General features: G+C 38.6%; 1 protein-coding gene across 4 annotated transcripts in view; it reads left to right on the top strand.

Annotated features, from left to right (window-relative positions):
- Positions 1–24,347, top strand: part of INO80D (INO80 complex subunit D) — a 70,193-nt gene extending 45,846 nt beyond the window's left edge. For 3 of the 4 annotated variants that reach the window (XM_059054037.2, XM_059054039.2, XM_059054040.2), the window contains 5 exons: positions 3,326–3,435; positions 4,843–4,976; positions 10,762–10,979; positions 12,103–12,260; positions 13,504–24,347. In XM_059054037.2, coding sequence (XP_058910020.1) covers positions 3,326–3,435; positions 4,843–4,976; positions 10,762–10,979; positions 12,103–12,260; positions 13,504–14,669 — 1,786 coding nt within the window. In that variant the 3' untranslated portion in view covers positions 14,670–24,347. The remainder of the gene's footprint in view (positions 1–3,325; positions 3,436–4,842; positions 4,977–10,761; positions 10,980–12,102; positions 12,261–13,503) is intronic. The other variant, XM_067026653.1, reaches the window with a different exon arrangement.
- Positions 24,348–24,656: the final 309 nt, after the last annotated feature.

Here is a 24,656-nt window from a genome sequence, read left to right as displayed (position 1 = left end):
GCCATGATTAGTAGAAAGTTTATTGCTCAGTGCATCTCTGATAATCATATGACAGTGTGCCATAATCATTCCTTGGTGATTAATAACTGCTTTACATTACATATATTTTAGGTTTGCAGAAATCAGCTGTCAGTTGAATAATGTCCTCTGTGTTTAATATTTTTTGTTCTCAAAGACCTAGTTCTACAAAAGACATTTAAAGGGTTGCTGTTAAATATTTTATTTATTTTATTTTATTTTATTTATTTAAAAATTTTTAAAATTTTATTTCTTTAAAAAATTTTTGGCTGTGCTGCATGGCATGCAGGATCTTAGTTCCCTGACCAGGGATCGAACCCGCGCCCCCTGCAGTTGGAAGCGTGGAGTCTTAACCACTGGACCACCAAGGAAGTCCCACTGTTAAATATTTTATTTATTTATTTATGTATAAATTTATTGATTTTTTTCGCTACGTTGCTGTGCGCAGGCTTTCTCTAGTTTCGGGGAGTGGGGGCTACTCTTCGTTGTTGTGTGTGGGCTTCATATTGCTGTGGCTTCTCTCGTTGAGGAACACGGGCTCTAGACACACAGGCTTCAGTAGTCGCAGCATGCCGGCTCAGTAGTTGTGGCTGCGGGCTCTAGAGCGCAGGCTCAGTAGTTGTGGCACACGGGCTTAGTTGTTCTGCGGCATGTGGGATCTTCCCAGACCAGGGATCGTACCCAAGTCCCCTGCATTGGCAGGCAGATTCTTAACCACTGCGCCACCAGGGAAGTCACTAAGTATTTTAGAAATTAAAACTATAGTGACTACCTTCTAATAGGTATTCTTTAAATATAGTTTAGATATAAACTGAACAACATTAAAATGTTCTTTATATAATAACTTTGTCATATTTATTGGTGAATATGTGGAACAAGCCATTGAAATAAAGTATGTAAACCCAAATCGCAGTATCTTGTAACCCACAATCCTGCAGAGAGATAGTGTTGGTTGTGTGAAAACTTCCTTTTTAATGGGGTATCCAGTAGAGCATTCAAATGGGAAGCCTGTCATAGATATTTTCATATTAACAACATCAAAACCTTTGTTTTGTTGGGATTATTTGGATAATAAAATATATCTAACATCACAGCAGGCATTTTTACCTTAATTATCCATGGGGATATTGAAATTCTGACTTTGGGTTTATTTTAAGAGAAAGATTGGTGAATTGGAACATAATGGTGATTTTTAAAAATGAAACCAATGGTTTACTTTGAAGTTTAGGGTAAAGAAAGTGAGGGTTGTGTTGTAACACTAGGCCTGGTAGCTGGCTGAGCAAATTATTAAACTGTTGAATGAAAACTATCCATTCAAAATAGAGAGGTACCTTCTATTTAAATCTAGACCAAGAGAAATTAGGCTTAGCTGCCAAAATAGTAAAACTTCTTTTTTTTTTTGAAAATGTGTATTCTTTTTACAGGACTTAATGACCTAGTTCCTCACTCTTGTCATCTGACAAATCTTGCAGAACTCTTAATTAAAGCAACTTCTATGGCAGCACCTGGCAGCATCTATTTGCATTTACTGTTTATATGAAAGTTAAAATTATAATGAAAATATTCTTTTATTTAGATTTTATGTAATAAGTTCATATGTAACTTATTCTATATGACCTTCTCTAATTAGTGTAAATCCTTAGAAAGATATTGGAAACAAACAATTCAGAATATTTCTTTATTTTTGATGCCTGACTTGTGACTCAGTGCATTAAGTAGATTCTTTTTCCATACTCAGGCATGTGCAAAGGCCTAATAGTTTGTGACGCTTTATAGAATTACATAAATAGCATAGTTTTTTTTTTTTTTTTTTTTTTAATAGCATAGTTTTTATATTGATACTTTCAAGAATTTAAATAGTTTATTTTTAAATTTTTTTTATGTTTGTATAAAACTATGGAAAGATCACAGACTAATAAAATGAATACTTATTATAGAGCGAGGGGGAACTAGCAAATCAAGATGAGGGTGGAAAGGAGATTCTTCACTGCGTAGCTTTCTGTTCTACATCCCATTCCTCATGTATTAGGTTAAGTTTTCTGCAGATGTATTTTTTAGCAGCTTGATGAGGCAGGATAGGAATAAAGACGCGGACGTAAAGAATGGACTTGAGGACACGAGGAGGGGGAAGGGTAAAGTGGGATGAAGTGAAAGAGTAGCATTGACATATATACACTATCAAATGTAAGATAGATAGCTAGTGGGAAGCAGTCACATAGCACAGGGAGATCAGCTCGGTGCTTTGTGACCACCTAGAGGGGTGGGATAGGGAGGGTGGGAGGGAGACGCAAGAGGGAGGAGATATGGGGATGTATGTATATGTATAGCTGATTCACTTTGTTGTACAGCAGAAACTAACACACCATTGTAAAAGAGTTATACTGCAGTAAAGATGTTTAAAAAAATAAACTGAAAAAAAAATGATGCTGATAGTGGTGACTAACAACCATTGACTCTTTACTACCTATGCACCATACTATATACTGTATGTGGTAAGTGTTGTAGGTGTGTTATGTCTTTTGGTGCTTGCCTGTTGACTAGAAGTACTCTTATCTCCACTTTACAGATGAGGAAGTTGAGGCTTAAGCAAGGCTAAGTAACTTGCCCAAGGTCACAGAGCTAATAAGAGGTAGAGCGGAGATTCAGAACCAGGTCTGTCTGATCCAGTTTCATGATCTTCATCACTATTCTCTACTGCCTCTTTGGAAAGTAAAAGGAACCAAAATATCACTTAAAAGAGCAAAATAACCCCAAAACAGATAGACATAGCTGAGACCAATTATAACGTAATATTTGTTTTGTCAGTAGGTTGGAGAAGTATTGGAACTGGTCATTGTAATTCATATTTGCATTTTTAAAAATTTATTTATTTATTTATGGCTGTGTTGGATCTTCGTTGCTGCATGTGGGCTTTTTCTAGTTGCGTCAAGTGGGGGCTACTCTTTGCGGTGCGCAGGCTTCTCACTGCGGTGGCTTCTCTTGTTGCGGAGCACGGGCTCTAGGCGCACGGGCTTCAGTAGTGTGGCTCGCAGGCTCTAGAGCGCAGGCTCAGTAGTTGTGGCGCACGGGCTTAGTTGCTCTGCAGCACGTGGGATCTTCCCAGACCAGGGCTCGAACCCGTGTCCCCTGCATTGGCAGGCGGATTCATAACCACTGTGCCACCAGGGAAGCCCCCATATTTGCGTTTAAATAATGAATGTAGGTAGTTAAAAATGTGGGTGTTAACAGAGTAGTAACATTATTTAAATAATTGCCCTGGATTCTTAAACCATTTTAAAAAATCAGTTTTGTGTTTTTTTTTCCTTAGCATAAGCCAGACCAAGTTGAAGGAGGTGGAGCCAGCAGCATGCAGTGGGACCCTGAAGGGTGAACAGTGCACCAACAAAGCCCTTCCATTCACCAGACATTGTTTCCAACGTATCCTCTTAACTAAATCAAGTGTGCATTGAAAAGTACTAATTCATTGGGGTGATATATTTCATTCTCAGGCCAAGTGATGAATGGCTTTTGAAATCATAACTGTAATAATTGAAAATAATTTTTATATTACTTCTGATTTTCTTGGTGTCCTCTGAATAGTTTTTTTCTCCTTATATCATTGTGACTCTGTCTTCAAGAATCGTATCAAAATGAGCAAAGTTGACAGCAAGTAGTAGGTTTTTCCAGTGGCTGTCACTTAAATAAATTTTGTTGATAGGATTCTGGTCCTTCCAGTGGTTCTAGGTAGTTTGTACGAGGCAACCATGACACTCATTGATGGGAAAGTCAAATCCCATTACTCAAAAACTGTTTTTAGTCTTCCAAGAAAGTTATGCAGTTTTACAGTATACTTTTTGCTATGGGATTAATTTGCTGTTTTTATCAAATGTGGTGCTGATTTGAGATGAAAGATAACAAACATCACTGACTAGGAAAGAAGATATCTTAAGACAGGATATAGTTGAGGAAAACCTATGTTTAAGGAGCTTCAGACTGGTTATGAAATCTTATTACTTTCACTTTTTGAAGTTGAGTAGCATTTAAAAAATTTATATAGTTGTAGTTACTTTTCTTTGCTATCTATCTGATTTTTGCCTTCCTTTCTGTTCTTGGTGGTGCATTTTCACAGCTTTTTCAGCAGTAGTTTCTATGCAGTAAAGGCTTTATAAATAGCCGTAACCGTAAAAGCATAAAGGAAAAATGAAAGGTATTTCCTTAATAGATAAAAAGTAAATCTATGGAAATGTAGTTAGTGGCTGGCTAAAAGTATAGCTGCTTAAAAATGATGATAATAAAAAGCTGATGTTCCAATTTTAACAGTACAGTTTTGATTTAAAAGTAATTTTTCATAAGTTATAAGTTTGAGTTTGGTGTTGGAGGTGTGAAATGAAAAATTCAGATTTGGATAGTCAAGTTTTTGTAATTATATCTTTAAATATTTATTCTTAATGAGTATCTTAGGCAGAAATTTTCCTTAAAAGAAAGTTTTTTGTTTGTTTGTTTTTAATCATCATAGTGGAACTTTTAGGAGTCAGTGTGTTAGGAAGGAAATGACCCTGCTTCTCCAAATAACAAATCACAATGACCATAAATCACAATGGGAGACTCATGTTAGAAGCTCATTAGCAAAATAGACTCCTTCAGAAGTATATTCTGAAAAATAAAGATGATAAGCTCAACTATTATCATTTTTCTATTATTAGCAGTTGGGTTGGTTCTTTAGCTTTTATAGATAATAAAATTTATACTTACTAAGCACAAGTTAGGGAAGAAACAAATTTTATGTAGAACTCGAAAAATTAAGTGGTTTCAGTGTATTTTATTCCTAACTTAAAAAAACCCCAGATATCCTCTTGAACCGCTCTCAGCAACTCTTCTCAAGTTGCACGGCCAAGTTTGCAGATGGACAGCAGTGCTCTGTGCCCGTTTTTGACATTACACACCAGACACCTCTGTGTGAAGAACATGCCAAAAAAATGGTAAGTTCAAATTTTATTTTCTGCAACAGAGGCTTTCAAAGTTTATATATATATATATTTTTAAAATTGTATTAAAGTATAGTTGATTTACAATGTTGTATTAGTTTCTTCTGTACAGCAAAATGATTCAGTTATACATATATGTATATACATAATCTTTTTCATATTCTTTTTCATTATGGTTTTCACAGGATATTGAGTGCAGTTCCCTGTGCTGTACAGTAGGAACTTGTTTATCCATCCTATATATAATAGCTTGAGGCTTTCAAAGTTTTGATAGCTGTCCAGAGTAGGAAATATTTTATGACTTAGTACAAACTATATTTGTATGTAAATCACTGTAACAAGTTTTGTGAAACAGTACTCTTTTAGTACCTCATATTTTATAGTCTCTTCTATTTCACTAAAAAAAAAATGCTGGTCATAACCTATTGAATTAATTTTATACCCTCACTGAAAAAGAACACCATTCTAGAAAGCATTTAGTAGTTAGTTAGATGTGGTCATTTTGTTTATTATCTATAGCTAGTCTATACTTCTCTTCTCCTCAAGATACATTTTCTTATACATAGGCAGATTTCTCAAGATCTTTCTTTGCTCCATTTCTCTAGGATTTTGCTTTTCTTATATATAATTCTGCAAATGTCTTGGATATTTGATGAAATTTCAGCCAAAAGCCAACCCTTATTATAATTCCATTGGACTTAATTTATTGCTTTAGTTAATGCTGGTAGCGTAAGCCCTAATTAGTTCAGAATAATTTGGAGAGAAAAGTCTGAATTAATGAACTACCTGAATTATATAATCACTTAAAATAAATGCATTTCACCTATCAGACACTTATTGAGTTGTTCTGCTATTTGCAAGGTGTTGTGCTAGGTACCTATGTATTAAAAAGTTGAATAAGACAACTCTTACCTGCTATGAGCATATTTTAGTTTGCAGGGATGCATCAGGGTAACCAAGTGGCCATTGGACAGGACTTAGTAGTGTAACACTGGTCCTGGCTTTGCCACTAGCTATATGTATAACATGGACTAATGAGTCATCCTTTCTAGACCTCAGTTGCCGTGTATGAAGTTTACCGGCTTCTTCTCTAAGAACCTGTTTTGTTTTCTAGATTTCCTTTATGGACCATATAGTTTGAAAAGTTGTATACTAAATTACATATACAAATATTGAATAATTACTTTCCCATTTTTATTTATTTTATTTTATTTTATTTTTTTGCGGTATGTGGGCCTCTCACTGTTGGGGCCTCTCCCGTTGCGGAGCACAGGCTCCGGACGCGCAGGCTCAGCGGCCATGGCTCACGGGCCCAGCCGCTCTGCGGCATGTGGGATCTTCCCAGACCGGGGCACGAACCCGTGTCCCCTGCCTCGGCAGGCGGATTCTCAACCACTGCACCACCAGGGAAGCCCCTTCCATATGTTTTTTAAACCACTTCTGTGGACTTTCATTGATGATTTCACAGACCCTTGGTAATACAGACCCTTGGCACTGTAGCTTTCAAACCACTGAAGTAAATGATCCTGGTTGTAAATGTTGGTTTTAAAGTTATACCATTCCATCATACTTCTACTAAGACTAGGAAAATATTGTTAAATAGGGAGGCTGTACTTCAGGATCTGCTTTATTGATTTAGTGAGTTGATGATTAGTATAACAGTTTTTATGTGAATGCTTCTAAAGAAATTGAAAGCAGTTTTTTCAGCTGGTTAAACATTCCTACTTAGGTAGATTCAGCCAGGCAAACAGAAGGTTGAATTAGTATAATAAAATTAGTCATCAAATAATATATATTTTATATAATAATGTAAAATAAAAATACAGTATAAAATAATATTAATCAGGTTTTTAAAAGTTATTTTCAATGCAAAGTTTCTACAATACGATACAGATGGCTTTCTCTCTGAAGGCAGTTGTAGAATCTGACACTAGTTTGAGCTATGTTTAAGTTAAAAATTACATAAGAGTAGAGCAAACACTTGTATTCCATCCGTCCCCCAGTGAGAGACTAACTCTGGGTGATAAAAACTGTGCAAATCTCACGGCTCTACTTTCAGACTATATCTTGAATTCACACACATTTTACCAACTTCGCTGCTACCATTTCAGCCTTGGCTACCATCGTCTTTGCCTACATTATTGTAACAGTCTCCTAATTAGTCTCCCTTCTTCCTGCCATGCCCCCTGTGCCCGGATGTGTTGCTCACATATCAGCCAGGGTAGACTATGCATGTGGGTCCCACTGTCTTTGAATTTACATATAGTAAAGTCCACAATTTTTAGTATACAGTACTATGAATTTTGACATGCATACAGATACATAATCAAGATACAGAATCATTCCATCGCCCCCCAAAAGTCTCTAGTGCTGCCCTTGTAGTCAGCCCTTTTCTATCCCCACTGATCTCTTTCTGTCTGTATAATTTTACATTTTCCAGAATGTCTTCTAAACGGAATCATTCCGTATGTAGCCTTTAGAGCAGGCCTTTTAGAATATACATCTGATCATTTTAGTTCCCTGATCAAAACTTTCCAGTGGCTTCCCATCGCATCTAGAATCCAATCTGAAATTCTTACCATGCCTATGAGGCACTTCCTGATCTGGCCCTGGCAACCTCTCCAGCTTCGTCTTATACCCTCTCCTCACTTCCACAGCTCCAGCAACATTGGTCTTCTTGCTCTTCCTTCAACACTCTCTAAGTATGCTCCCACCTCAGGGACTTTCTGCTTGTTTTTCTCTTTTCCTGGAGTGTTCTTTCCTCAGATTCTCCATGTCTCACTCCTTCATTTCATTCGGGTTTCTGATCAAGTGTCAGTTCATTTCTGCCTCCTCTCTATCCTGCTATTTTTTATCCTCGTACTCTACCTTATTTTTCTTCCTAACATTTGCCTAACATTATTTATTAATTAGTTTGTTTATTATCTGAATCCCCCTACTAGAATGTAAACTTCACAAAGGCAGGAACATTTTTTGTTCAATGCTACTATATCCCCAGTGCTTGGAACAAAGATGCTCCATAAGTAATGGTTGAATAAATTATCGGTTAGGCACATGGCTTGTGGGGGAGAGGGGTGAGATTCTGAACTAGACTCAGCCACTTGATAGGACAGCCATCGGTAGAAGAGGCTAGAGCTGCCCGAGGTCCAGGCTGGCAGACAGAACATGGTATTCAGTAGGTATGAGACCATACAACAGATGGTAAGTTACTAAATGCGTTGTCCTGCATAGAAGTAGAATGGGACAGTGAGAATGCTGGGAGTAAGTAGTGTATGTAAATGAACAGTTGGCTTTAGGAAAGCCTCTAGGACACAGGTGTTCTCTGGAGGAGCTAAGTAAGGGAATACCAAGAGCTAGACAGGGTCTCAGTCATGGACACTTCTGTGTGGAGGAGCTGGCACATTACCAAAGATGTTGCCTGGCTACACAGCATAAGCCTAAGAGAGTAAGACAGAAGCCTAGAAGCAGAACCAGTAGGACTTGTGTATTCTTGGCTAGAGCTCTCTTCCTCCCTCTTGCTCAAGATTCACACTGGTCCTAGAGGGAAATCCTGGAATGGATGCCAGCACCTGGTGGGTACTGGTAGCTGCTTATTCACTATTTATTCAGTTACATAGTGGGCATAAAAAAAGTAGACGTTAAGTGTTGAACCAAAAGGAATTACAGAGGCTGGGAAGCAGCCTCTTTTTTTGTTGTTTTCTAAATTTGTGAATTTTGAGTCTGTAATTGTGTTTGGATTCAAGTATTTGTCTGGGATTAAACATCTTTTAGATTTCCTGAATTTAATGCTTATTTTTATTCTTTCTTGCTTTGAATTTGTTTGATGCTAGTGATAATTATTGGTCTTAAGATCTTTTTATGTATTTGATTATAAGAGTTATTACTGAGTTCATCGACTCAGAGGTGACATCAATCGTAAAAACCACGATTGTTTTATATACCACCAAGAAGGAAAAAATATTGCACAGTGCATTTCTTATCGCTTAAAATTTTTATTTTATGCTTACCAAAATAGCGTTTTTAGTGTTAGGTAGACATAGATATTTTTATCTTCTATAGCATTCCTGGTTTCACCTAATTCTTGGTGTGTGAAAGGCAGTATTTTCTACATACATCTACTATAACAGCGTTGTCCACTTTGTGGACTATTTTCCCTTTTCCTTTGGTTGTTGCTTTGCAATAAAAAGGTGGGTGGGGGGGGATTGTGGTCAGTTCTTCAATAATGAATACTTGCTTCACCAGTAACAGTTTTACACACTGCCGCTTTTTGTGCCTTTCTGCATACACAGCAGTTTTTCCTTTGCATGTAAAACCAACAATGCACATACCTTCGTTCAAACAATGACAGTTCAAAGAGCTGTGACCAACTTTGAACATGTAGGCAGCACCAACTGTAAGGACCATCACCTGGCTGACGGCAGGAATAATAGGCCGTCCTTGTAAAATGCTTTCCGATTGTAGAGAGCGTAAAATGTGCACCTGGGTCTTCAGATTTAAGGGTACTAGGTGAAGAAGGCTAGTTATAGTGCAGGTTTCTTATTCCTTCCTGGTTCTTCTTCCTTTGCCTCCTCACTTAATTGCAACAGTTTTATAAAGCTGTGTGCCCGTTGTCTTCTCTCTTTACCATGTCTGCCTGGTCCCCATAAATTATCTGAAGGACTTTTACTGTGTCACGATTTCCAGGTCTCCATCTCCATCCCTGTCTTCCTTCCTGTGCACCAGGTACGGTTCTCTCCTGCCTCACGGGACGTCTTCACATCTCAGACTCTCTCTGAGCCCAGCTGAATTCCTTAACTTTCTTCCTGATTCTGTTTATTCTGCTGTGTTCTGTATCCCAACTAATGGCGTTATCCCCTGACAATCACCTCAACTAGAAATCCTGGACACACTTGAGACTTTTATATTCCCCTCATCCTCCCCACATCCAAGGAGCTGTCACATCTTGAGAATTCTCTCTCAACAGGCCCTCGCTTTTCCGTTCCTGCTCACTGTGTCCTCAGCTATTGATCAGTCTCAGTTAATACTTGTTGAACTAGCCCTCTGATTGGAACTTTTTCCTCCACTCACTTGCCTCTTCTCTTTATCCCTTTATGTTGCTGCCAGGGTAGTTAATCCTTTTAAAACATGTACTCCTGTCATCAAAAATCATCCCCCATTGCCTATAAAGTAAAGTCTAAAGTCCTTAACAGAGTATTCAAAGTCATACAGGATCCGGTTGCAGACTTCTTTACAGGTTACTTTTATATTTTATCCTCCATTATACCCCGAGCAATAGTCATACCCAATTATTTGCTGTTCTTTTTGTCTGTTTGTGCCATTTCCTTTAGCCTAGAATGATCTTCCCCCTTATCCCAATAACTTAAAATCCTGTTTATCCTTTAATCTCACATGACTACAAATAAAGGATTTTCCTTTTGTGCACCCTTAGAAGGTGTTTATATCATTATCGCCCAATTTTTTCTACTGAATTTATGTAGCCTCGTAGTCATGTTTTTCCCATGGGAGACTAAGTTCTTCGAGAGCACAAATCAAATTTTATTCAGTCTTTTATACTACAGCATCTATGACAGTGCCTGTAAATGTGGGATGAGCTATATGTATATATTGAATTGATTTGAATTAAATTTTAAAATGAATTTCTTATTCATTTAATTATCATTATTCATAGCTTTAGGCGCTATATAGAATTTTAAGAGATAAAAGTATTTTTTTTTCAGATAGCTGTTTGGTTTTTCCCAAATAATCTCAGTTTAAAAATACCCATTTATTCATTCCAAAGGATAATTTCTTGAGAGGAGATAGCTCCCGTAAAGTTCAGCACCAGCAGCAGAGGAAACCCAGGAAAAAAACCAAGCCTCCTGCACTTACCAAAAAACACAAGAAGAAGAGAAGGCGTGGACCTCGTCGACCCCAAAAACCCATTCCCCCTGCAGTTCCTCAGGGGAACCTCAGCATGCCCACCAGCGTCTCACTGCCAGTGGAGGCCTCTCACATCCGGTCAGTGATGGCGCCAGAGCTTACATCTGCTTTACGTGTTCTGATTGTTCTCAGAACATTTGGCTTCATTTACTTTTCTGGTGTTGGAAGTAGGCTAAAGGAACCATTTGGTATATAAGCCTAGATTTTGTAGTTTTCAATATGATTTTTTACAAAATATCTGATGGGGTTAGATCTGAGGTAAAAGCTTTTGATAACCAAGAGAGCAGCACATGCTGATATTGGGAACTTAATTGACTACTCTCAGATTTTTCTGTTTCAACAGAAATCTCATATATGTTCCAACAGAAATATTCCATCAGAAATCTGATGCATTATTAATTTTGTCAGGGGTAATAAGCATTTTGACCAGATGAATGAGGCTTCTGTTTCAGCTAAACATCCCAGTTTTATCTGTTTCATTTTAAAAAATTTATTTATTCATTCATTCATTATTTATTTATTTATTTATTTTGGCTGCGTTGGGTCTTCGTTGCTGCACGCGGGCTTTCTCTAGTTGCAGCGAGCGGGGGCTACTCTGTCGCGGTGCGCGGGCTTCTCATTGCGGTGGCTTCTCTTGTTGCGGAGCATGGGCTCTAGAGCGCAGGCTCAGTAGCTGTGGCGCCCAGGCTTAGTTGCCCCGCGGCATGTGGCATCTTCCCGGACCAGGGCTCGAACGCATGTTCCCTGCATTGGCACAAGCGGGTTCTTAACCAGCGCGCCACCAGGGAAGCCCTGTTTCTTTTCTTTTTTTTTTTTTTTTTTTTTTTTTTAAATTATTATTTTGACCAGATTTTAAATTCTACTATAAAGTACTAAGACACACTTGATATACCAAATTGTAATTCATTTTACTAGTGCACCGAATTGTCATTCATTCTACCAATTTTCAGTAAAAATAGTATCTCCAAATGGTTGTCTTCTCTTAATACATGGGTAAGCATTGCGGAAGTGTGTAACTACATGAGGTCTGTCGTTTTGGTTTCCGATTTCCTTCTATTAAAGTAGGAAGGGAGACATTTGGGGTTAGGGCTTTCCATTTTTGCATCGACAGACTTGTCTCCGGGACACTGATGTGGAGGTCAAGTTGCCCGGGTGGGGGGGGGGGGGCGGGGGGCGGGGCCAATCGTGTCGTCTTCCCCAGGAGCCCGTCCACGCCAGAGCTGAGTGCTGATGAGCTGCCGGATGACATTGCCAATGAGATCACTGACATTCCACATGACTTGGAATTGAACCAGGAGGACTTTTCAGACGTCCTGCCGCGGCTACCTGATGACTTACAAGATTTTGATTTTTTTGAAGGTATGGTCAATGTTTTGATTGGAGACAACTGGATTTTAAAATGCGTTTTTTAAACGGGGAGGTAACTTTTTTGAGATATGTTTGGAGTATCCCTCCTCACATGTAACATCTCTCACCAGAGACAGGAAAGGTAAAGCACTAAAGCTGTTTTACTCTTTCTAGAAGGTGAGGCATGTACAGTTTTTAAACTGATATCCTAGCCTTAGTGGATCAGTAGGTTTGAGAGCTAGGTTTATAACTTTGTTCCTTTACTTATTTATTATCTTTGGCCTCACTGCGCAGCACGCGGGATCTTAGTTCCCCGACCAGAGATTGAATGCGGGCCCGCGGCAGTGAAAGCCCCTAAGTCCTAACCACTGGACCGCCAGGGAAGGCACCTACCTTCGTTTATTTTTGAACAAAAACATTTAAAATTTGAGTTTATTGAAACCTTTCAGAACTTGTCCTCATTTTAGTACCCCACCATGTACTTCAATTGAAGTGCACTTTTCCAGAACAAAGTTGACTTAATATCGCCAATTCTCTAGTGCTTTCAAGGGAAATCTTTTATACTCTTAGAAGGTTTCTTTCACCATTAAAAACTGGGTATTTTGGGGGTGATTAGTCAAGTTCCTAACAATCGATTTTTTGTATTGGAAATGAAATCGGTGAGGCCTGTGACTTCCATTTTGTGAAAATCACTTAGAAATGGGAGAAGGATGAGAGGGAAGAGTAGAGAGTAACGCAAAAGCATTTCAAAAGGTAACCTATGAAGTGAGCTGAGTGCTTGGTGTTGCACTGAAACACGCACGTGAGTTCTGTATTCCAGGCTTCACGGCTGCCCTTCCAGCTGGAAGAGCCCAAGAGTAGAGGAACAAAGGCGGCTCCTCCAACGCACAGCCTTTTATCTCAGATCTGAACTGAAAGATAACGTTTTCCGTTTTAATGACGTTAATATAACTTCGGGTAAAAACGTAACGTGAAATCAGATAGTCACCACGGGTTTTAAATTGGTAACGCTTAGACTCCTAAGCACCGAACAGTGCTCAGATGGTTTTTGATAGTGCTGTAAATGAACCGAAGATGTGATTCAGGTTCCGGGACAGCTTGACCCCTCACACACCTGTCCTGCAGCTGAATATTTCACTTTTTCCTTTCCATCCGATCCATAATACCGTATTGTTACACATAATTCCGCTGTATGATTTTTGTGGTCTGGGGCGGTGAAAGCTCTGCTGACTGTTGATGGCTCTCGTTTACTCAGGCAAGAACGGGGACCTCCTCCCCACCACCGAAGAGGCCGAGGAGCTTGAGCGGGCCTTGCAGGCCGTGACTTCTCTTGAGTGCCTGAGCACCATTGGGGTGCTAACCCAGTCAGATGGTGTACCCGTCCAGGAGTTGTCAGACAGAGGAATAGGGGTGTTCTCCACAGGGACTGGAGCTTCAGGAATTCAGTCCTTGAGCCGAGAGGTAAACACGGACCTGGGAGAGCTGCTGAATGGGCGTATAGTACACGACAATTTTTCTAGCCTAGAGCTGGATGAGAACCTGCTCCGTTCTGCTACCTTGTCTAACCCACCTACACCCCTGGCAGGGCAGATCCAGGGGCAGTTCTCTGCCCCAGCCAACGTTGGCCTTACTTCTGCCACTCTGATCAGCCAGAGTGCACTTGGGGAGAGAGCCTTCCCAGGACAGTTTCATGGACTTCATGATGGCAGCCATGCCTCCCAGAGGCCACATCCTGCCCAGCTGCTGAGCAAGGCAGATGACCTAATCACCTCACGACAGCAATACAGCAGTGATCATTCACACTCCTCGCCCCATGGAAGCCATTATGATAGTGAGCACGTGCCGTCTCCCTACAGTGACCATATCACCTCTCCCCACACAACATCTTACTCTGGTGATAATATGGCAGCTACCTTTTCAGCAGAGATGCCCATCATGGCGCAGCACTTGCTCCCAGCCCAACTTGAGGTGCCACTTGGAGGAGTCGTAAACCCCAGAACTCACTGGGGCAATCTCCCTGTCAGCCTCGGAGATCCCTCTCCATTTAGCAACCTTCTCGGCGCGGATGGACATCTTCTTTCCACTTCCCTGTCCACACCACCCACCACTTCGAACTCAGAGACCACACAGCCTGCCTTCGCCACCGTGACCCCCAGCAGCTCCAGTGTGCTTCCGGGGTTGCCGCAGACCAGCTTCAGTGGCATGGGGCCTTCTGCTGAACTGCTGGCCTCCACCTCTCCCAAGCAGCAACTCCCTCAGTTCAGCGCAGCCTTCGGCCACCAGCTGAGTGCTCACAGTGGCATCCCCAAGGACCTGCAGCCCAGCCACAGCTCAATAGCGCCTCCCACAGGCTTCACAGTGACAGGTGCCACAGCTACAAGTACCAACAATGCATCTTCTCCCTTTACCTCCCCTAACTGAGCGTATCTGTGTGCTTGCAGGCAGGTGGGGAACCTGGTGTTTTCTATCCTGTTTTCCTCTTTCTCACCCCTCTCCCCTTTTCCTAGAGAAGATTTTAAACATAACAGATGGGGCCTAGAGGAGAACTCCGTTTTCCAGCTCAGCGCGTTGCCCCGCAGCGGGCCTCGCTTCAGTGTTCACACGTGCCGCCGCGCACCGGTGCTCGTCCCCTCCCGGCAGGCCCGCCCTCCCCCAGTGGTTTCCTCGTGGCTCAGCACAGTGACTGCATAGAATCGACTTTCAGCAGCAAGTCCTAGAAGTGAAAGATACCTCAGATTACCAGTGCCCTTTACGATTTCCTAGTATTCAGATCAATGCTTTCCATGCTAATACCAGGTCTTTACATGGGTTGGTGGTTCTAAATAGAGTGAGCCTATTCATCGAGTTCCTGTGTAAGAGACGGCAAGTGTGGTGCGTGTTAGAGGCAGATCGAGGCTCTGACTTAGCACCAACTGCTAAACGTAAACATCACGTGAGGCCAGGATTCCATTCCTAATTGTGATCATGTTTAATTAAAAAGAAAAAAAAAATTAGTCTTTTGACTGCCTGTGTGTATGTGTGCACCCACGCGTGTGTTTTTGTGCAGGGCAGAAAGCAGCTGTCCCATTGTTAGGTTTTTTTTTTTTTTTTTCTTTCCTAATGAGTAGAGAAGGCCCTTCTCCTTTCCCACATCTCACAACCCTGGTAAGGTTGGTCATGCTTTCCCACCAAGTGAACCGACTTTCCTGAATGGAGAAGGGTGGTGGTCTGGTGGCGTGAGTAGCACAGCCCTTTTCTGCTAAGTTAGCCCAGAACACAAAAAGCTGAATTCATGTCAGTGCCCTGCAGATGCCGTGAAAAGCCTGCCTGGAGGGACTGCAGGGTTGCTGCGCTTCTGAGGCCTGGTGGTTGGTTATATTGCCTTTTTAGACGTGCATTTGTTTCTAAATCCCTCTTCCATGGAATATATTCGCAAGATGTAATTAAAATATTTTGATGTGAAAAGCAGGATAGGTCAGATAGGTTTGGAAAGATGGGATCTGTGAACCCCTTGATCCATCTTTTTGCTTTTGAATTTTTCATGTTTACAGTAGTGATTCTTTGGTAAGATTTGTAAAATGTTGAAGACACTTGTAGAATCAATGTACCAGTTGTGAAGTGATGTGTAATATCTGAAGGATACACATTTTAAAGTTTGTTTCAAAGCAGAATATGGAAATTAGACATAAATTTTACCCACCCTTTGGTACTTTTAAAATAATTTAAGTATTTAGGTTTAAGTTTGGGGACTTTTTTTTTTTTTTTTTAAGTACCAGAACTGTAGGGTTAAAAATCATTGGATAGTTTAGTAAGTTGGTGACTATGAAATGAATATGTGAGGTTTCTTTTTACCTGCCTTCTCCCCGACCCCCGATCCCCCACCCCCGCTCCCCGCGCCCAAGGGTGGAACTAGTTTTTAAAGGCATCTGTACTCTGCTTTTGCTGAGAAGTTTCACTGTCCCTTGAGATACCATTGGCTATTTATACCTGAGTCTAGTCTAATTTACATATATATATTTTAAGATGAGTAGAGAGAACATATCTATTAATGATGTGATATAATAATTCATTTGTCAGGGAATATTTGATCTTAATTCCTTTTCAATAGGTAAAGATTTGGATGTATTTTCCTACTTCCTATATGTATTCTCTTTATGCCATGCTAATTCTAACCAGTCCCTTCTTTTGAAAGCTTTTCTTTCTCTGCTTTTTAAAGGAATGATGGTAATCAGCAGGCATTATGCAGTTAAAACGTGCCTGAGATTATGGAGGGGAAATGTCACATGACTGTATGAACTCATTATATGCCCTCTTTTGTATTTATTGAAGTTTCTTTTTGTGGGCCAAAAATATGTTTGTAATATATTTAGTTTTTTTTTTTTTTTTTAATCATGATAATTGATTGGAAGATTTATTTTTTAATAGCTTTGCCTTTTTTGCAGATTGAGAAATTTCTAAATTATAAAATTATGTCACAAAGCAAAATTATATTTGGTAGCTCCGTAAATTTCTATCCTGAAGGGTGAGAAGAGATAATTTGAATATTTTTCACCTGTGAACCTGTGTTAGTAAGCTTTTTTATTTTAATGTACTGTAATGAAACGATTATGAGTAGTTACCTCTGCTCAAAAGTGTCATTTAGTTTGCTAAACTCTTCACATCCCATTATAATCATCACGAGATAACTGTCCATTCCCAGTGGTTCGATTCCGTCTCCATTGTGTACTAATTAAAGGTTGTAGCAGAGCAGCCCATTGACTTTTCTTTTTTATTGAGGTAAAAGTGGTACATACACACTGACTTTCTCATCAGCCCTTCTTTGACAGTGAAGGGCAAGTCATGGGACGTCGATCTGAATCTTTCTGGCTTTTTGTCCCTTGTGGTAGCTGCTTAAAATTCTTCAGTTAATCAAAACTGAGTTTGCAGTAAGTTGCACATTTTATTGTTTGCAATTTTCTGTTTTCTGTGCATTTTTAAGCCCTTTTCTGCTTTCTGGTAAGGGAGGCATGAAATGATCAGGAATGTTGCCAGTTACAGCTTCACACCAAAAACTTTGAGTAAATTCATTTTTGTGTAGATGCCCACGATGATAGCTGAAGAAAGGGCGCCCGTAGAAAGTACCAGTGTAGGTTTGAGGAGTTAGCAAAAAAACAAATTTTTCTTCTTGTTTCGTCTACTTCAAAACAAATATCCGAGCTTGCGATTTGTTTGCTCTTGCTGTTTCTCGTGAGTCCCTTTTTGGAAGAGAGAAGACCATCTGTGAACCCAGAGATATCTGTTATGTTGTTCTTTTAGCTAATGGAGCAATTCTAGTCTTCTAGTAGTAGGTTTGCTAATAATATGTAAAGAAAGGAATGATGTGTCTTTTACTCCAGAAATATGAAAATCAGTGTCTTTTAAAATAGCACTTATTCTATAATAAGGCGTTACTGGAATCAAAAACAAATTTTATATAAGGTTCTATCTAATTAGGTGGATACTAGCTTTCATTCTAGTGTCAAACTCATGAGAAATGGTGGCAAAGAAGGTTCACTCTGTTTCTGCAGTACTTTGGGACCATTTATAAAGGCCAGTTAGATTGTGTTAATGTGATTTAATTTACAGAGTTGCTGCAGTTAATGGATACATTCTGTGCTCTGAGAATCTGAATTCCATTCTAATGTATAATATTCACTGGCTGTGATCTGTAGCGTCCAAAGGAAAGATGTGTTTTTCTCCTTTACACCTTCTGCATAATTGTTAGTATTCTTTTAATTAAAGTACTTAAGACATTGTTTTTCTTCTGTACAAATGGCTTAGCAATTTGCACATCTGGGTAGGTTATGTAGTTAGTAAACAATTCGCAATAGTAAATAGCAATTACATGTAACCCACCAAGCGACAGACTATGCAATGGAAAAATTTTCTAATTATCGTCGCATAGCTTATATGACAAAGGATTATTTTCTCTAGTAACCTACCATGTGAGATAGAACTGCTTCATAAATGACTTCCTGAGCAATTTCATGTTGGCAGGCAGTATGGCGTGTCTAGTGTCCTTCCATGAAGAGTATAATTTAATGAGAAGCAAATAGTAGGTATGGAGATAAAGTTGGAAAAAAGTTTTTATTTCCTTAAAATTGTAGTTATTGTCTTGAGCGGTTTAAGGCTAATGAAAGCTAATACTTTATCTTTGCCAAATAGTTATTTATAAGATTTTATTTCTTAAATAAGCCCAACCTCTCAACCGCAAGTTAGGAATCACCACTTTCTGTGACTAACACTAACGCTTTTCCTTATCAGAGCTCGTTCTCAGTCAGTGATCGTAATCCACAGAGGCAAAGACAGTTCTTTGATTTGGAAGGAAACAGTGTCCGTGATACATGCAGATGCCCTAGCTGTACAATTTGCTTCTTACATGAAGAAATTTATATTTCTATTGACCTTTACCATTGGGCTTTTGTCATTGGGCACTAGAATTTGAGCCTATGTAGGTCACGCCCGTCCTGTGAATTCACTGATACCTGCCTGCAGTCCTTCCTGTGCCCCCTGCATGGTGGGAGTGGTGGCGATGGGTGGTAGCTTCATCGGCAGTGCTTGTGTGGGGCACGTTGCCTTTTCTCCCCGTTAGTCCAAAAGACTGCTGTGGATGGTATCGCAAGAAGACGAGGATGTTAACACCACCAGGCGAACCAGTTCAAGTTAATAGGGTTAGAAATTCCTTTAAATTTTGTTTAGATGTCTCGTTTCCAGTTTCTTCATCCTTTTTCTTTTTAGCCTTCTTTTAACATTCTATTAAATTCTGTTTTTTTTAATCTGGTATATATAGAATAATGCAGTGGTCTTTTAAATGGTCAACAGAACTCTGCAGTTTAATGAGGCAATTTAAAGGATTCCCTGGAAGAAAATGAAGTCATACCAGATCTTTCATCACAGATACCTACATCGCTCCAAGGATTTTTTTTTTCCTGACAAGAAATATATTTCTTGAGGATGGAGTGGGGTGGGAATATGTGTGTGATAGAAGGTAGATTTTTTTATTTTTCCTCTCAATACATTGAAAACAAGTGAATTTTCATGGGCATTCTCTAGAAAAGTAAAACAATGTAATGACTTCTTAATATTCTGAACTTTATAAAGCTTTCCAATATCATATTCCGGAGGGACCCAAAATCTGTGTTCAGTGGATTAAAGTAGCATTTTTTAAATGCCACCTTCCAAAAGATGTGTGATAAGATATCAGTGAAGGACATAGTTGGATATCCGTTAAGCATTTTCTTCTTTCCTAACCAGTGAGTTAGGAAAGAAAACATAAAACATAAGTGAATAATTATGCCTCTCCTAATGACCGGTGTCATTAATGTGAAAATTGTGGGTCAGACTTAGCCTTATTTCGAAATAGCAAAAATTCTCTTTTCACTCCAGCTCTTATTTTTTGTTAGCTTTCCTCGCTGCACTGTGATACAGAGCAAATAAAAAGAAACGTGGCATTTCAGAGAGAAACAAAGAGCAAACTTGGAATGACTTTTTTTACCCCAGGTTCCCAAATCTTGGGGATGTTTGGCTACTTTTGAGTGGCAGGGTTTTGGTGATCTGAAGTTCAGTCCAAAAACAGTCTTATTAGAGAAGACCTGTCTTAACTCTTACCAATGTAGGGCAGCACAGCTTTCCTTCTGTTTTCCCTTCTGCCTGCTTCCTCAGCCCACCCCCGGCACTGAAGTACACACAGACACAGACACAGACACACACACACACAGACACACACACACAGACACACACACACACACGATCTGCACACACACACACGATCTGTACTGCTCCTGGCCTAAGAGTAATAGAATCCTCTTCTTTCACTTGGTTTTTGTTTCTGTTTGTTTTTTTAAGCTGGGGACCACTGAAGTAAGCTCTATATGCACCCAAAGTTACCCTTGGAAAAATTTTCAACATGCCGTGCAGAAGGCTCTAATGCAGCTAAATGCCACCCTTGCTTTTACTTGGGGAATAGACTGATTTGCCCTGAAATGACTCCACCCTGCGTTGTTGAGGTACAGTTGGCTCCAGCTGAGGAGTGTGGAACGGATGGGAGGTTTGGTGCTTGTGACGGTGTCTTCATCTGCTCTGAAGGGTTGAATCAGTTCCTCTCAACAGTGATAGTTCTTTTCACTGTATAGTGTTGAGTATGTCTCAGGGATTCCTTGTGGAAATTAGGGCAGTTTTTAAAATAAGAAAATAGTTTTAAAAGAAACTAAAGGTGACTCATCATTGAAGAGAGCGCAAGAAAGAGAAAACATTTGGTTTCGTAGCCCACGGTGTCTTGCATGGGACGCTTTTCCTTCTCCTTCAGGCTCTCATCTCAGCCTCAGCATACAGAATCCTTTCCCACCACGCACAGCTTTAAAACTTTTATTTAAAAATTTCCTTCCCCAATGAGCTTTCAGAATACTTATTGTAGATTTTAAGAGAAAAGGTATATTAATTTATACTATTAACATCACCTCATAAATTATAAGTTTTATACTAAAGCTGTATTGAGTGTAATGAATTATGTTGCCTATGTGTTTAATAGCTAAAAAATTATATATGAGCTTTTTTTTTTTTTTTTTTTAACAAAACAAACTAGTGAAGCACCTTTTTACACTGGATCTCTACCGTGTCAAGGTGTATAGCTATCCTTTGCTACCTTGCAGATATATAAAATAAAAGGATATCCTGGGGCCTCAAATCATAGAACACCTTTAGACCATTTATTACTGCTCATAGAACTGTTGAGAATGATGTCTCTTTAGTAAATGATCTGTGGTTTACACTTACGATGGCTAGAAGCTTAGTTACAGGGTAAATAGAAATACATAGATCAAGTAAAGCTCCCAACTACTGTAGCTGGAATTTGTAAACTAAGTTTTTAAAACCTCTTTTATTTCCTATGGATTTATTCTTTAATTACAGTTAAGTTGGGAAGTAAAATAGAGAAAATAATAAATCTAGATGTTCTCAGTGTCTTATTCAGGAACTTTTTATCCCTCCTCACTAAGGAATTCCCACTGTGACTTAAAAATAGAATTAAAGTACTTGTGTGCATGTATATGTCTGTGCTTTTACACACATGCAAAAATATACATTTGGGGCACGTGTGTGAGAGAGTGAATGTGTGCTTAGGTAAAAAGAGAAAAAGGTAACAGTGTATGGTAGAAATATGATTTATTTAGTTGAGGGTATTGGAGTTACTTTCTCATCGTCTCTGTTGTATAAATACACCAAATTCTTGACTATGTTATGTTAAAAGGCTAGCTCTGATATCATGTGCATTTTATTTTAACCTTTTGATTAACTTATGCTATGTTTTTAAAATGACTCAAGAAACAGCAGGTTCTAAAGACCAGCCTCTCACTTTTGAGAGTAGAAAATAAGAGAGAAACAGACCTGGACATGAGCTGTGTTTATCTATTGGGGTGATGGGACCAGAGATCAGCTGAACCTTTTTTATGTTAATAATAGATTTCTTCATCTTCTAAGTTATAAGATATTATTGATCACCTTTTCTTGGTGAAATTAAGAAAAGTATAGGCCTTTTATAAAGAATGCCATTTTTTAAGGGGCTGCTTTGTTTAAAGAGTTGGTGGGATTATTTCACCATGCACATTTCAAAGCTGGGTTGATTTCAGTTATTTCCAAAATTAAAAAAAAAAAAAGTTACTCAGTTGTGTTGTTGTTTATGAAGTTAGCATGCCCCCCAACCCCCATATTTTGGCTATACAAAAAGTTATGCTACCCTTGACTTTTTACCTGATTTATCTGGAATTTAAAAAGAAATACATTCCTATATTTTGAGTTTTGTCTTTTTGCTATACATTATTACTGAAGTATCTGGTGATCTAAAATAGTAGTCAAAGCTAGAGTTGTTATTAAATGCTCCAATCACATTTATTTTTAATATTAAAGAATCATATACTTTGAAACATGTCAAAACAACTTCTAATAATCCATCTGAATTTGTAGTTACCTTTGAAGCCTCATTCATCTTAGCTAACTCAAGACCTGGGAAAGCTTTGTATGTTGTTCTTTTTACCGTTGTGTTTTTTGCAGCATCTCCCAGTTTCATTCACTCTTGCTTTATAGGTTTTTAAAATCTGCGTATTTCTTGTACATATGCATGCAAATGAAAGAAGGGAGGGTGTATTGGTGCCATTTCTCCCTTCAGTTACTATGGGATTTGCTAGAATAAATTCCCCCTGATTGAAGGGTGAAAATAGACCCTTTTGTGTATATCTGTACAGAGATGTGTATATGGGATGTGGTGGCACTTTGCTGAATGTGAACTTGCCTTGTCAGTGGAAAGATTGAGAAGTATTATGTTTATTTATACATTTGTATAAATCTATATATACACGTATGTATATGTGTGTGTATAGATAAATATATATATACATATATTTCCCTAAAAAAAGTGTGTGTATAATAGATAAACAGCCTTTGTTAAGCAAGATTATACGTCTATGGAAAATTCTGGATTATCCTCTAAGCAAGAAGAGGTGACAGTCTAGGGTAATCGTCAGAGCATACAAAGATGGAAGTCGTTAGGATTATAGTCTTGTTTATGAGCTCCTCTTAGCACTGTACTTACTTGCCAGTCTCACTATTCTCCATCTTCATTACCTTCTAAGTCAATCTCTCACCATTTAAAAATCACGCTTCGTTGTGTGTTTTTTCCCTTTATTATGTCCTTTCTAGCCAGTATCATTTGGCTTAGCCATACTTCATTAACAGTTCACTCGTTTCTTTTAAATATCTTTGTCTCTGAAATTTCCCAGAAGATAGAAATTTTGTATATAATACTTTTAATAGTAATTTTGAGAATTGGGCATCATCTTTGTCTCAAAACAAACAACCAATAAACCCCAAAACCAACATTCAAACAAGACTACTTTGAAAGTTTTACCTAGATAGTTTTGGGACGTTTTACTTAAATTGAAAAAGAACATAATTATGATTTTATGATTGACATTAGTGTTAGGCTTATTTTGTCATTTATTGTCATTAATTTGTCCTTTCAAAAGTTCGGTTTACTTTGTGATTTAATCATAAATTTACCATTTTCATTTTAATAGAAAGCCTCTTGAATTCTATACCTAAGCCTCTTAAATTCTATCATTCATTTTATTCATGGTGAAACTGCTTTAACGAATTATTGTGTAATGAGTTCTGCTATATTTCCTTTTGACTTTTCTCACATTGGTGACATTCTGTTTTAACTTTGCTGCAGCTCTCTAGAAAACTTGCATCCCTATATATTGTGCCTTTAAAGCTTTTATGCACACACAGACAAAAGTGTATATATACATGTCGGAGCATGTGTACATATACTTTCATATATACTCACACAGTATGTCTCTAGTATATATTGTGGGAGTGGATATATAGATGTTCAAAGGCGATGAAATGTTGCTCTCTAGATATATATGTATATAAATAGTGTTGATATACTGTATATACATATGTATATGTATGAGTTTTAAATGGCAACCTTTTACATTTAGCAAAATGCTGCCCCTACTGGAATATTGTCACTGCAATGGCAGTTGTATGTAATGATTTAAAATACATTATCAAAAGTTATTTAAAGAACATTTAAAAGTCTCATCTAAAGACGTCCACACATTATTATTTATTTATCTTCCTTTTCCTTTTATTGTTATTTTTATTTTTTTTAACTGAAAGGGAGACTGTCGTTTTAAAAATGCCATCTGTCCCGTGAGAGGAGGAGAGCCGGAGATTCACTTGGGGGAACCTTGTGCAATTTCCTCTCTCTGAAATGCAGATGTACCACAAACTAGCCTGTTTATTTCAGTTATAAAACAATCCTAACATTTGCATTACTGTATGTCATCCACCATCTATCTCCTAGATCAACTTAATTCACCAACTTGCCTCTTCCTTTCATTAATAAATAATGATCTTTAAGATCATTTTGCCTGGGGGAAGTTAACTACTCTCTAGCTGCAGGGAAATATCTCACCTAATTTTTATTCAGCCTTGTTCGAAATTCAGCTGTGAGAGAAGGCAGCTCTCTCACGCAGTTGTCTTAAGTAGGGTTTGCATTTATTTAGTTAGAGGTCTTCCCAGACTCTTTTTTTTTTTTTTTTTTTTTTTTAAAGAACTCCAAGTCTGCATGTACTTGACCTAAATTTAATTCTTACTCCCCACAGCTTCAGGTATTTTTCATTAGTATATCAATTTGATACACTGAATGAAAGAATATTAAGAGAAAACTGTTGCATATTTTATTTTGTGATGAGTTGGCAGCAGATTCCATTTCAAGACCTTAAAGAGAGAGGAGTGTATAGATGGACAATCCTAAATCTTAAGATCTTAACAAAAAACAGGTGGAGTAAGAGTACCCCTGAAGACTCAGATAGAGGTTGGGGTTTGAGGGATTTCACAGAGTAGCTTAGA

The sequence above is a fragment of the Kogia breviceps genome, chromosome 2 (assembly GCF_026419965.1).
Source record: "Kogia breviceps isolate mKogBre1 chromosome 2, mKogBre1 haplotype 1, whole genome shotgun sequence".
Taxonomy (NCBI): domain Eukaryota; kingdom Metazoa; phylum Chordata; class Mammalia; order Artiodactyla; family Physeteridae; genus Kogia; species Kogia breviceps.
Note: the sequence above shows the minus strand (reverse complement) of the source record. Positions and strands in the feature narration are given on the sequence as shown.